The sequence below is a fragment of the Triticum urartu genome, chromosome 3A, assembly GCF_056163025.1.
Source record: "Triticum urartu cultivar PI428250 chromosome 3A, HENAU_Tu73, whole genome shotgun sequence".
Taxonomy (NCBI): domain Eukaryota; kingdom Viridiplantae; phylum Streptophyta; class Magnoliopsida; order Poales; family Poaceae; genus Triticum; species Triticum urartu.
Window position 1 is genome coordinate 10,817,142 of NC_141875.1, and position 14,068 is coordinate 10,831,209.

The 14,068-nt window shown below is 47.4% G+C and overlaps 1 protein-coding gene across 1 annotated transcript; it reads left to right on the plus strand.

Moving 5' to 3' along the window:
* The first annotated feature begins 10,857 nt into the window (after nt 1-10,857).
* On the plus strand, nt 10,858-13,686 carry LOC125547588 (receptor-like protein EIX2). Its single transcript, XM_048711409.1, has one exon. It carries the CDS (start codon nt 10,858-10,860, stop codon nt 13,684-13,686), a length of 2,829 nt encoding a protein of 942 aa, XP_048567366.1.
* The last annotated feature ends 382 nt before the right edge of the window (nt 13,687-14,068 follow it).

The following is a 14,068-nucleotide window of genomic DNA, read 5'->3' on the forward strand; positions in this document are numbered from 1 at the left end:
GCCCGCAGTGCAAAGCCGCCGAATACGAAGATCTGTCCGGGGAGAAAAGTCTCGCCCTGGACTGCATCGCTATCGATGATAGTAGGAGCCATCAAGCCTAACAGCGACGATACAGAGGAACTCTCAATGAAAGCACCAATGTCGGTGTCAAAACCGGCGGATCTCGGGTAGGGGGTCCTGAACTGTGCGTCTAGGCCGGATGGTAACAGGAGGCAGGGGACACAATGTTTTACCCAGGTTCGGGCCCTCTTGATGGAGGTAAAACCCTACGTCATGCTTGATTGATATTGATGATATGGGTAGTACAAGAGTAGATCTACCACGAGATCAGAGAGGCTAAACCCTAGAAGCTAGCCTATGGTATGATTGTATGTTATGGTTGTTGTCCTACGGACTAAAACCCTCCGGTTTATATAGACACCGGAGACAGTTAGGGTTATACAAGGTCGGTTACAAAGGAGGAAATATCCATATTCGTATTGCCTAGCTTGCCTTCCACGCCAAGTAGAGTCCCATCCGGACACGAGAAGAAGTCTTCAATCTTGTATCTTCATAGTCTAACAGTCCGGCCAATGGAGATAGTCCGGCTGTCCGGAGACCCCCTAATCCAGGACTCCCTCACCCGTCGTCGACCCTGATCTCCTTTGGTGGCGTTCGTGTGGGCCACTTTCGATGCGGAGGGAGCCGGCCCCGCCGGAGGTGGTACGTCACCGTGTCCGGGAGGAGGACGAGCATGTCCATCGCTACATGGCTGCTATGGACATCAGGTTCTCCAATACCTAGCAGGTTCTTTCGAGAGATCACCCGAGCTATGATCCAGTGATTGTTCCTTCACTTTGGTTGTCCACCGCCCGCGCCTCAGGAACCGCGAGTGGCCTAGATTACTCTCTAGTATTCGATCTTTATTAGCTAGCTAGCTAGTGATGTATTCGATATATAATATTCGAGATGATTTATTCAAGATTATATATATTATTCGAGACGATGTATTCGAGATTATATCTATTGTTCGAGACGACGTATTCAAGATTATATTCGATGTTGCTTATTATGTACTATGATTGATTCAGTTTTTCTTATTAATTGATTGCATCCATGCATTGTAATTTGAATATATTTATTTTGGATTAGTGAAATAAAAGCTATGGCGGACAATACCGGCAAAGAGGGAGAAGAGGCCCTGTTCAATATCATACGCAATCCTCGCGGGCCAGATGATGGTCAGAATGAAGAAGATTATGACGGCTCCGAATATCTAAACAACACCGGGGAGGGTGATATGTTATTCGATCGCGACGACCGAATTGATGAAGTCATGAACTATGAACATGACGAAGAAAATGTTGATCTTGAAACAACAAAGACCGGCGAGGTATATTTATATAAGCAGGCATCTGGTGATCATCACATGTTTTAAATGACTTGAAGATATATTAACGAATCGATCTTTATTCTTTCAGCCATCCGGATCGAGCAAATCTTCAGGCAGCAGGACAGTACGAGGCCCGAACAAAAAGTTGAAGGAGGGCGTAAAGTACAATATCGAGGCCATCAAACCTAATGGCGAACCATTAGCGCCTAAGAAGATTGCGGACAAGTTCATTCGTCAATGCGGAGTTCTTGTGAAGGACCAACTCCCGATCTCCCTTCAAGAATGGAGAGAGCCAGCAAAGCCATGTCCAGATCTTACTTTTGTTGACAACAGACAAAAAGTTCTGCTTTGGGAAACTCTCATGGAACATTTCACCCTACCAGATCATTTCACAGATGCAGATGTGGAGAAAGTCAAGGACGCTGCTCTTAGGAAGATGGCGGTTGCATTCAACAACCACAAGAAACGTGTATGGGACCAGTACGTGAAGGGAGGAAAGAAGACTCCAGTATTCAAGGGAACACTAGAGAAGCAAAGTGCTCATTGGGACGATTTCGTGAAATTCAAGGAATCGGAATTATCTAAGGAACGATCGAGAATAAACAAGGCCAATGCCGCAAAAAAGGATAAGTTGCATAAGCTGGGGCTAGGTGGCTACGCGGTGGCAATGCCTAAGTGGGATAAGTCTGAGAAAGAGATGGAGGATGCAGGTGTCACTCCAGTTACATTGAGCTGGGCCCCCAGGTGCAGGATTTGGTTCTATGCGCATGGGGGGAGTTGGACCCGAAGACAGGCTTAGTTTCGAAGAAGGCATGTCTGAACGGAGCCGAAGATAAGATACTTGTTGCAATAAAAGAGGCTCGATCGGGGGTGTTCGAGCCCAACAGAGAGAACGGCGAGCTTACATGTGCCCTGGGAAATCCTGAACACCCGGGAAGAACATGAGGCAAGGGCATTATTCCGTGGTATGAGGGGTTTTCGGACTGGAACACCGACTACAGAAAACGTGCGAGAAGGAAGATTGCAGAGGAGAAGAAGAGGAAGATGGAGGAGGAGCAGAGGAAGCAGGACTATGAACGCCTTCAAGGCCTAGAATCAGCGCACGCGGACTTGGCAGCCAAATTCCAGTGGCAGCAGGAGCAGATCGACTCACTTAGCCAGCAAAGGGGGTCTCAACAGCTAGCGGATGATCCAGCGTTGGATAGCACCGTCCCATCCATGCCGAGAAGCAGCGTGGGTTCCGCCCCGGGCGACGCATTGCTGGATAGATACCCCGTGGATGACATCATGGATAACGCTAACTGTGAGCTACACTTCAAAATAAAGAACATATCCATGAAGGTGGCAGACGCCGTTGCTTTTACAAATCCCCCCGAGGCAACCTTCCATTGCAACCCGATTCCAGCGGGCTATGCTCGTGTCTTGGTTGATGAGGTGGTGGACCAATATTCGGGGCTAGAGCTTGACATTCCTGGAGGTGACGAGGAGCACACACTGGGAGAGGCCAACCATCGTATCATCCTATGGAGAAATTATTGCATCATCTTTTGAAGGCCACCGACACTGCGTCAGCCGACTCCTCGTCGAAGTCCGCCACCAAGTCAGCAGACTCCCGCTCCTCCAAGTCCACCAACGCGTCAGGCCACTCCTCCTCCTCCAAGTCCGGCAAAGCGTCAGGCCACTCCTCCTCCAAGTCCGGCACAGCTTCAGGCCACTCCTCCTCCTCCAACTCAGCCACGTCAGCCGTCTCCACCGCCTCAGCAATCACGGAAGAGAGCCGCCGCAGCTATGGTGCGTAGCGGTACAAGTCGAGGTAGTACTGGAGGTACAGGCGGAGGCAAGCGATTTCAATATGGTCCAAGCCTCGCGCCTCTTCCGCAGAGGCCTTACGACATGTCCGAGGAGGAAAACGCAGCCATAGTGAAGGCCCATGTGGAAGCCCATTTTGCACCGAAACCGCCACCGCCACCAAGGGAGAAAGTGCCTGAGGAAAAGATTGACCACTTCATTCGTATGGCTAGAGCACCAGCTCCCAAGCATGTTGACATAGACTATGAGCGCCACCTCAGGAAGTTAAATCGAGCACGTCTACAGAATGAGGCGAGCTCGAGCTCGAGCAAATCAGCTGGCAAAAGGAGCAGTAAAACCGTTCCCCGGCTGGGAGAACAGGCGGCGCAATCAATCCCCCCGCTTGTTGTGCCAACGACACATGAGAGTACGCGTGCCCAATATTATTGTGGGCAAACCATTAACGTTCCCGGGCTGGGCGATGTGGTAATAACCGAGGAGCATATTGAGCAGGCTGAAAGGCTCATGATCACTATTGGACAACTCTTCGACATCGAGCCCATGCCTCTGCTTAGAGAGGAGAAAATAAAATGGAAATATGTCCGGAGCCAACCTTTGGTCGAGCCAGACGAGGTCAAGAAGCTCCCAACAAGAATGTATGAATTGCATCAATGGTACATGAACATTACCAAGATTTTCAATCGAGAGTCCCTCATGGTGAATGTCAAGAAGGATTATTACTTCCATGAGAAAGCTGTGTCCGTTGAGTATTCAGAACTATTTCTGTTATACAATCAAGATGCACTCGACAAATCTATCGTCAGTTGCTATTGTCTGTAAGTGATTACTTTCTGTAATTTAAGTCTCAAGCTAGCTGTAGTGATCATTTTGATCAATCATTACCTGTAATTATCCTCACTATATTCTTTTCCGTGGTATTATGCAGGATGAAGATGTATGAAATGAAAAAAGGTGCACGCTATGGCATTGGGTTCATTAACCCAAATACCATTAATGAATACATATGGAAATTAGATACATATTATCAAGCAAGTGTAGAGGAAAGCATGCTAGAGTTCTTCAAGTGCCTCAAATACAATGAAGATATACTACTTCCTTACAACTTCCTGTGAGTCACACTGTCTTGTACTACAAATTCTGTTTTTGCTTACTAGCTAGCTACATGTTTTTGCTTACATATATATATGCCCGCTTAATTAAGACATGCAAACGTGTGTGCATGCAGTTTTCACTGGATCTTGTTAATCATTAAAGTTGATGAAGGAACAGTTGAAGTACTGGACTCACTACTTAAGAAACAAAGTGACTACACCATCGTGAAGGGGATAGTAAACAGGTAATTTCAATCATTGTTAACTATATCTCGGCCTATTTAATTAGTTCGTCATTTACTGATAACAACTATTTAATAACCCCTTTATTCATTTTATTTGTCGGCGGGCAAGGCTTGGGTAAAGTTCATCAGCGTCACTCTAGGCCAATGGAAACGAAACCTGAAATGGTATCGACCCAAGGTAAGTAATTAAGTAGTACTAGCTAGCTAGCTGCCATCTCTTTAATTATCATGCTTCATTAATTATTATCTAATCAAATTCCATTCTCGTAAAGGCCCTGAAGCAGGCGCCGGGGAATAATCTGTGTGGATACTACGTTTGCGAGAACATTCGCATGATGGCGTCCGAAAGGAGCAGATCTCAAAGACAGGACTTGGTACGTTTGTCAGAAAACTATTCACAATTTTTACACCATTATCGATATCTAGTCACAAAACTAATACAAATGCATATTGATCTCCTTCTTAACAGTTCAGAGAGATGCGGGACAAGCTCCTACCATACAAATGCATATTGATCTCCTTCTTAACAGTTCAAAGAGGTGCGGGACAAGCTCCTACCAACGGAGCGCATACAAGCAATTCAAGAGGAAATAGCGGGATTTTTGCTCGACCAGGTCATAGATACCAACGGAGAATACTATTACCCGCTACCGCCCCCATGAACCACTTCCAATTGTCATCATGCTCCGAAGGCACCAATTAGGCTAATACCACTGGCTCCAAAGGCACCAATTAGGGGAAATTGGTGCCTTAGAGTATGTACTCCCATTCTCAATATACCTCATATACGCATTAATTATACATCTTTATTATTCTCAATATACTTCATTAAATATTCTAAGATACCCCAATACGAGTTTTGTTAAAAAAATATCATCTGCGATGTACTTTTTGTAATATACCTTTTTCACGTACAAACACATCAGTATATACGTAAACATTTAAAAATATGTAGACTCACATGAATTTTTTCATGGAACACATTTTGGGGTATCTAATAATTACTAATAAAGTATATTAAAAATAATGAAGTGGTATAAAAGATTCATCTATGTGGTATATGAGAAGCGGGAGTACGTACTCCCAGGAGTACACAACCATTTTCCTATATATATATGTGTGTGTGTGTGTGTGTGTGTGTGTGTGTGTGTGAATTAATGGTGGTTGTGAGACATTCGATGATATATATATATATATATATATATATATATATATATATATATATATATGATCGGTTCTACTTGAAATTCTATTTATATATATGCATAACGTGTACAATATGTCGTATCGTAAAATACCAGCAAAAGAAAAAGAATTAAATGGAAAACACAAAATTAAATGAAAAATAAATCATAAAACCAAAACCCCCAACCTTTTAATACCGGTTGGTGTCACCAACCGGTACTAAAGGGCTCCCTGCCCCCGGAGCTGGCTCGTGCCATGTGGTTGCCCTTTAGCACCGGTTCGTGCGGAACCGGTACTAAAGGGGGGGACCTTTAGTCCCCACACTTTAGTGCCGGTTACCGAACCGGCACTAAAGGGCATTACGAACCGGTGCTATAGCCCGGTTCTGCACTAGTGGAGGGTTGCGGTTCCAACAATTGGCATCAGAGCGACCAGGTTCGAGGGACGGTCGTGGCGCGCGTGGCGTCCGCCGCGTGCGCGGCCGACATGGAGGCATCGGCTGCAGAGCGCGTGGCGACGGCGACGCGCGGCGAGTCTGCGGCTATGCGGTGTGATGTCATGCGCGTGAAGAGCACAGTGGTCGCGGAGGACCTGCGTGGTGGCGCAGCAGTCACGGCGGCTCGGCGCGACAACCGTGGAGGCGCGTTGCACGGAGCCGCGGTGGACCTGTGTGGTGGCGTAGAGGCGGCGGTGGCGCGGCGTGGCGGCATGGAGGTGCTACGCTGCGGTTGAGGCCGCAGCGGTGCAGGGCAATAAGCCGCGGCGGTGAGCCGGGCGCGACCGGTGCGTGTTATGGGTGCGCACTGGACGCGTCGGGACCGCGGGCGCGCGTACGACGGTGCGGTTGACGTTGGGAGGAGGCGTATGTCGCCGTTGTGCTCGAGTTCGGCTACATCCTTCCGGTGTTTGTCGCTGGAGGTTGCTCGGCGGCGTGGAGGAGAAGTCGTTCGTGCGGCGGGTGAGGCAGCTCGAGCGGCCACGTTGCTTGCGTCAGGGCGCGACATGTGCATGAGCTGAGGGCGTGTGGATCACCAGAGGAGAACACGTTCAGCGGAGCGCAGGGCGGCCACGTCAATCACGTCAGTGCGTGATCGTGTGCGCAAGCCGGGGCGTGCAGGGCGTGGCGTCGTGGAGGAGCTCGGCGTGCGTCGCTGAGGAGCTCGACGTGGCCGGTGGAGAAGAATCTCGGCATGTGATCGTCGAGAAAGAACATGGAGGCAGCGTCAAGCGTCGAGAAGGTCGTAGGAGCGGCCATGGCGCGACGTCGACGACGAGCCTGACATGTGCAAGGTCATGGCTTGGGGCATGAATGTTAGCAGCAAGCCATGCCCCATGATGGTGGCGACCGGTGTCAGTGAACGGTCGAGTCCATGGCGAGTGTTTGCCCGAGTGTGTGCGTGTGTTTCAGTTGTTGATCGGACGCCGGTGTGTGGTCGCGTCCGAGTAGCGTGGGTCGAGTCGGAGGTAGTTAGCTGCAGTAGCGGGAGTGGCCGGTGCAATCTCGTGGAAGCTGGCCGCGTCGTGCGCGTGGGTCAGGCGAGCGGATCGTACGCCAGTTTAGGGGAGGTGGGCTGCATCGTGTGAGTGCACATATAACCCTTTGTAACTCTTCAAGTCAGCCATGTAGCCATTGAAAAGATAAAGACGATTAGGGCATGCGTGCGCTCATGGTGCGTTCGTGCGCCGGCCTGAAATTTCTTGTGTCTTGTGTCTTCTTTTACCTCTAGCCGAGAATGAGAGATGGCTGCGGTTTCAACAACATGATACTGGTCACACATCAAGTGACGAGAGAGAACGGTACCGCCATAACCTCACACTGCAGACACTCGGAGATTCGATGCCTTGGTTACAAGTGTACGTTGGTGCTAAATCTAGGTGTGTCCACCGACACCTAGATTAGCGTAACTGGTGGAGTTTTTAGCGCCTACTATTGCGTCAAGTCTTGTAGCCAAGGACTCTTAGGTGATTCTTTAAATTATTTTATCTCTCTAAGCGCTTGGAGTAAATTGCAAAAAACCACCACAATTGAGGACCCTAATTCAGAAAACGACCACCATTCAGTTTTTTTTCAAAAAACCACCACCATTATGCTGACAATTTTCAGAAAACGCTGATCACTGGATTAGACACGTTTGACAAAAAATCTGACCATTGGGTCCCATTGTCAGGTGCCATGTGGCCGGAACGAGTTAACGTCGCTAGTGGACATAATTCGAAGAAAAAAAAGTGGTGGTCAACCTCTCCTCTGCCTCCTTGGCATTTCAGCAACCACATAGCAGCCGCACCAGATTGGCAGCCGGTGCATCCCGCCGGCCGCTGCCCCAACGCTTCGTACTGTTGTTGCTCGCCGCCGGTGCATACCGCTGGCCGCTGCCCCAATGTTGCGTACTGCTGCTGCTCGCCGCCGGTGCTTGTGCTCGCCACACGTCCAGCTCACCGCCCCCGCGCTGTAGACGATGGAGAGAGCAACCTTGGCGGCTCCCTCGGGGAGAGCTCGGCCGTGCTCTCGACGCCCTCGGGAATCCCGGCACGCACCGGAGGCAGAGCAGGGCCATGGCCATCGCGTCGGCTGTCGATCCCAGCATGACCTCGATTTGGTAGGCGCCTCCGAACAAGTACGGCCCTGCCGGCTCCGGCCAGCCCGACTACCGGCCAACGAGCCTCCCAGCTCCGCGCCGGCGAGCTGTCCGATGGCGTTGTTGGGATGGCGCGCGGACGATGCCGCTGCTCGCGCCCATGCTCTGGAGGAGACGGCGTGCGCGGCCGGTACTGATGCTCGCGCGCCCGTGGGCAGTCGGGGCTGGTGCTCGCGCGCCAGTGCGCGGCCGGTGCTGGTGCTCATGCGCCCGTGCGCGGCCATGGCTACTCTCGCTGCTGGCGCCCGTGCGCGGCCGGTGCTGCTGCTCGCACGCCCGTGCGTGGCCGCCGCTGCTGCTCGAGTCCCCAAGAACGGCGGGGCGGCGGCGGGTTGACTCGCCGGCGGCGACCGGCGGTCCGGCGCGGGATTCTTCCGGATCGGAGCGGCGGTGGCGGCTGTCGTGTGGATCGGGATCGGGAGGAGAACGCTGTGGCCGAGCTGTACGTATTTTTTAATTAGATCGATATAGAGAAAGATCACACTGATAAGACGGGCCCATGTCTATTTTAACGGTCAACTAAACTTCAGTCAAACGCCGTTAGTTTCAGTTGCCAAGTCATCGTTTACGGTGGGACCTATCTGTCAGTTTTACAGTCAGCAAGTGTTTATCTGAGTAATTAGTGTTTTCTGAAAACTATCAGCACAATAGTGGCGGTTTTTTGAAAAAAAAACTGAATGGTGGTCGTTTTCTGAATTAGGGTCCTCAATTGTGGCGGTTTTTTGCAATTTACTCAAGCGCTTGTATAGGAGTCCCCCGTTGTAGATGCCCTGAGTAGCCGCTCCGTCCTTCTTTCTTTTTTTTGAAATCTATTGGCACTTTATTGCATAACTGAAAAATTACATACTTCGTTACATGCGGTAATAGAAAACCTGGAGGCTCATCCTCCCAAGAGAACTCTAACTGCATATCATACGCATGTCTACCTAAATGTATTTGCTTCTCTAAGACAGTACATGAACTTCACGGTTGGTATTTCATGAGCCACTTGAAAACAATCAGCTAATAAAGCTGAGTATGGTGCTCTAATTTCCTTCTCACCATTGCATGCTCCGTCCTTATTTGGTTCTACCTGACAATGGAAATGCTTAAGGGTTGTGCCTTTATTAAAGGCATTGCTTGGATATTATTCAGACCTACTCTTCGGAATGAAAACCATTGATGGTTGGATCAGACGACAACGGAGCTTGTGCGTGTGTGTCATTACCTTTCTAGATGTGTTGCTTCCAAAGAATCTCTATCGAAGTCCATATGTTGTCAAAGATGGCAGTTGATGTTGATGTTTGGTACTGCATGTCGTCGGTTGTTGCACCATGACATTTGGTGTCTTTTTTTCTTTTCCTTTTTATGTGCATCCTTGATGTCTTGATTAATTTTGACATTGTATTGTTGCAAAGGCTAGATGTACTCCCTCCGTCCCATAATATAAGAATTTTTTTCAACCTATCCCATATAAGAACTTTTTTCAACCTATCCCATAATATAAGAATGAGATAGGTTGAAAAAAGTTCTTATATTATGAGACGGAGGGAGCACTTGATATCAGCTTGATATTAATATATTATCCTTTTTTGAAAGAAAAAGAAAACTTGGTACACAGAAGCGCCACCTAAACCGTGTTGTCAAGAAATACCACAGCGAGTCTAGGAATAGAATGCAGGGCATACGATGATGCAAAGAATGTCTGGTCCAACTGAATTCTGCACGGCACGTTTCACATGAACCAATTTTTTCTATGACGTGACTATTGTGGCAGTTCTAGAGCACTTGGAAATCTCGAGACGGTCTCACGATCTAATTCGTTAGTTGTGTGTGTGTTGTACAGTTGAACTCTTCGACTCACTTGGAATTTCACGCACTTTACGTATTCATCGTGGAAGAAACAAAGAAACGGACGAACGCATCTATTCAAGCCAGGCCACCCAAGATGACTTGACTCGAGTCTACAGGTCTGACCATGAAATTTGTTTGTGGTGTATTTTCAGGTCAGTTGTCAAAGGTGACGAACACTTACGATAATCAGCCCTCACCCAGTCTCGTCGAACGTTGAAACAAAGATGTATTCATTAGGAAAAACTCGAGAGTTCTGTCCACACAAGCATGAATCCTGCATGACGTGAGACCAAAAGCATGCATGCATGCTACTCCCTCTGTACCACAATACTTGTTGCTAGGGAACTAGTACTGGTTTTCTCAAACGACAAGTATTTTGGTACAGAGGTGGTGTTAGAAATATAATTGGGTTTAAGTTAGAGATAAGGAGATAGAGATAGAATTAGTTTAGACCACGTGTAACTTGTCTTGTACTCCAACTCTCTACCTCTCTTATACTTCTATATATACTTTACACAAGGGTCAGATCAATACAACAACAATATTCAGCCATACTACAGTTTTCACAGGTGGTACTTCGACAGCAAACCATACTGGCTAGGCTGTGCTATATATAGCAGTATCGAACAACAAAGTCGCCATAGGCAAAGTCATACAAAGTTGTTTCTGTTACAAAGTTAAACACAATGAGCATCGTCCTTAGATGCTTGTGCGTGCAACTAGCTATAGCCTCGTTCCTGCTCACACAAACCAGCTCCACTGAAGCCCATGGCAACAACACGGGCAGTTGTGCTGTGAGTGAGAGATCCGCCCTTGTCCGCTTCAAAGCGGGCTTGTCGGACCCTGCAGACCGCCTTTCGACGTGGCAGGGCGACCACTGCTGCCGATGGAAGGGTATCCGCTGCAGCAAGAGAACCAGCCATGTCATCAAGCTCGATCTTCAAGGTTCCTATGACAGCTATCTAGGAGGCAACATAAGCTCCTCGTTGGCTGGTCTAGAACGTCTAAGGTACCTCGACCTCAGCGGCAACTCATTTAGCGGCTTTCAGCTAGCAGAGACTTTGCCGTCTCTCCACCACTTGAGGTATCTAAACCTGTCCAGCTCGGGCTTTGTTGGAAGGATACCACCACAGCTGGGTAATCTCACCGACTTACGTTACTTGAGTCTTGGTGGTAACGCCGACACATACTCCACGGATATCACCTGGTTGTCGCGATTATCTTCCCTTGAACACCTGGACTTGAGCTCTGTGAACCTCAGCACCATTCCGAACTGGTTGCCAGTCGTGAATATGCTTCCTTCCCTCAAAGTTCTTCTTCTTACTAGCTGCCAACTTAACAACAGTCCTGATTCTCTTGTGCATTCAAACCTGACATCTCTTGAAACTCTCGACATTTCCTTCAACCTTGCCCCAAAGCGTCTAGCACCCAACTGGTTTTGGGGCTTGACTAGCCTTAAGTTGCTTGATATCTCATGGAGTCAATTTAGTGGTCCAATTCCTGACGAGATTGGGAATATGACCTCCATGGTAGAGCTCTATCTGTCACATAATAATCTTGTGGGCATGATACCGTCAAACCTGAAAAAACTTTGTAACTTGGAAACATTGTTTATACATGATGCCGGTATCAATGGAAGCATAACGGAATTCTTTCAACGGTTGCCTTCTTGTTCATGGAATAAATTTTCAGCCTTGGATCTATCTAACAACAGTTTGACAGGAAGCCTACCAACCAAGCTGCAAGAATCCTGGCTCAATCTGACCTTTATCTATCTTGGTGGAAACAAACTCACAGGTCAGGTGCCGCTATGGATAGGAGAGCTCAGAAAGCTAACTGCATTGAACCTAATGAACAACTACCTGGATGGTGTTATACATGAAGGTCATTTATCAAACCTAGCAAGATTGCAGAGATTGTTGTTGTCAGGTAATTCAATAGCCATCACAGTGAATTCAATTTGGCTTCCTCCATTTAATCTGACAATGATTGGACTCCGGTCGTGCCTACTCGGACCTAAATTTCCGATGTGGCTACGGTGGCAAACACCTATATACCTCGACATCTCAAATGCAAGCATCTCCGACATAGTTCCGGATTGGTTTTGGATAATGGTTTCCTCGTTGGACTCGGTTAGAATGCAACAAAATCAACTTCGTGGTTTTCTACCATCTATGATGGAATATATGAGGACATCCGCAATGGATCTCAGTTCCAATCAATTCAGTGGTCCAATTCCTAAGCTTCCTATTAACCTAACCTACTTGGATCTTAGTACAAACAAACTATCAGGGCTACCATTGGAATTTGGAACGCCACTACTTGAAGTACTTCTTCTATTTGGCAACTCAATCTCTGGCACCATTCCATCATCTCTGTGCAAGTTGACATCACTGAAACTATTAGACCTATCAAGAAATGAGCTCACTGGGTCAGCTCCTGATTGCATAGTCAATCAATCCACTAAAAACACAGAAAGTTTAAGTCTTAGTAATCTAAGCTTAAGAAACAACAACCTCTCTGGTGTTTTTCCTTTATTCCTCAAAAATTGTCCCGACCTCATATTTCTTGATCTCGCACACAATAAATTCTTTGGGACTTTGCCATCATGGATTGGGGAGAAGTTGCCATCTTTGGCATTCTTGCGGTTGAGATCTAATATGTTTCATGGCCACATTCCTTTGGGGCTCACAAAGCTAGCTAATCTTCAATATTTGGACCTTTCCAACAACAATATGTCAGGAAGCATACCAAAATCTATTGTTAACTGCACGAGGATGATTCTAAGCAGAGATAAATCTGATAAATTTAATGGAGTACTCAATTTTGAAGATGTTGTTTATCGCTCTGACGTTGACTACACAGAGAATTTCACAATAGTCACAAAAGGCCAAGAGAGATTATATACAGGAGAAGTCATATACATGGTAAATCTTGATTTGTCGTGTAACAATATCACAGGAGAGATTCCTGAAGAGATCGGCGCACTTGTGGCGCTGAAGAGCCTGAACCTATCATGGAATGCCCTCAGTGCAAAAATTCCTGAGAAGATTGGCGCCTTGGTGCAAGTCGAGTCTCTTGACCTATCACATAATGAATTGTTCGGTAAAATCCCTACAGGCTTATCGGCTCTCACATCATTGAGTCACTTGAACCTGTCCTACAACAATCTGAGTGGAGAGATACCATCTGGGAATCAGCTTCAAACACTTGATGACCAGGAGTATATTTATGTGGGCAATCCTGGTCTTTGTGGTTCCACGATCCCCAAGAAATGTCCAGGAATTGAGTTAATTCCAGCTACTCCGGAACATCATGAAGATGCGGGCAATATGATCTCGTTTTACATCGCCATGAGCTCTGGATATGTAATGGGCCTCTGGGTAGTCTTCTGCACCTTCTTGTTCAAGAGGAAATGGAGAATTTTCTGGTTCTCATTCTGTGACAGCTTGTACAACCGAGTTTATGTGAAGGTGGCTGTTAGTTGGGCTTCCTGGACAAGCAAAGATGGGTAGAACGTGATATTTCTATCACTGTTTTTCTTTGGTATATGCTGTCATGTGTGGGAATTTTATGATGTAGTATCATCTGATGTAAGTATTGTACAAGTGTATTAATAAACATGTATGTAATCAAGGCACCGGGCTAATGTACCCAGTCGACCAAGTTTGGTATTACCTTCGCTATGTACAAGTTTATGCATAATGACCTGCAAAAAAAAAAGTTCATGCATAATGAATAAACTTATCAGAGTGATCCAGAGCGCACATGCTTACAATGTCGTCCGCGCCTGAACGCAGCCACACCGCCGTCTCAATACAAGTACGAGCAGTTGTAGCTTAGCTTGTGACTAAGGGCATCTACAACACTCACCCGCAAACTAGCTCCGGCATCCGT

Coding starts and splice junctions, on each gene's coding strand:
- LOC125547588 (XM_048711409.1), top strand. CDS start 10,858: ATGAGCATCGTCCTTAGATGCTTGTGCGTGCAACTAGCTATAGCCTCG.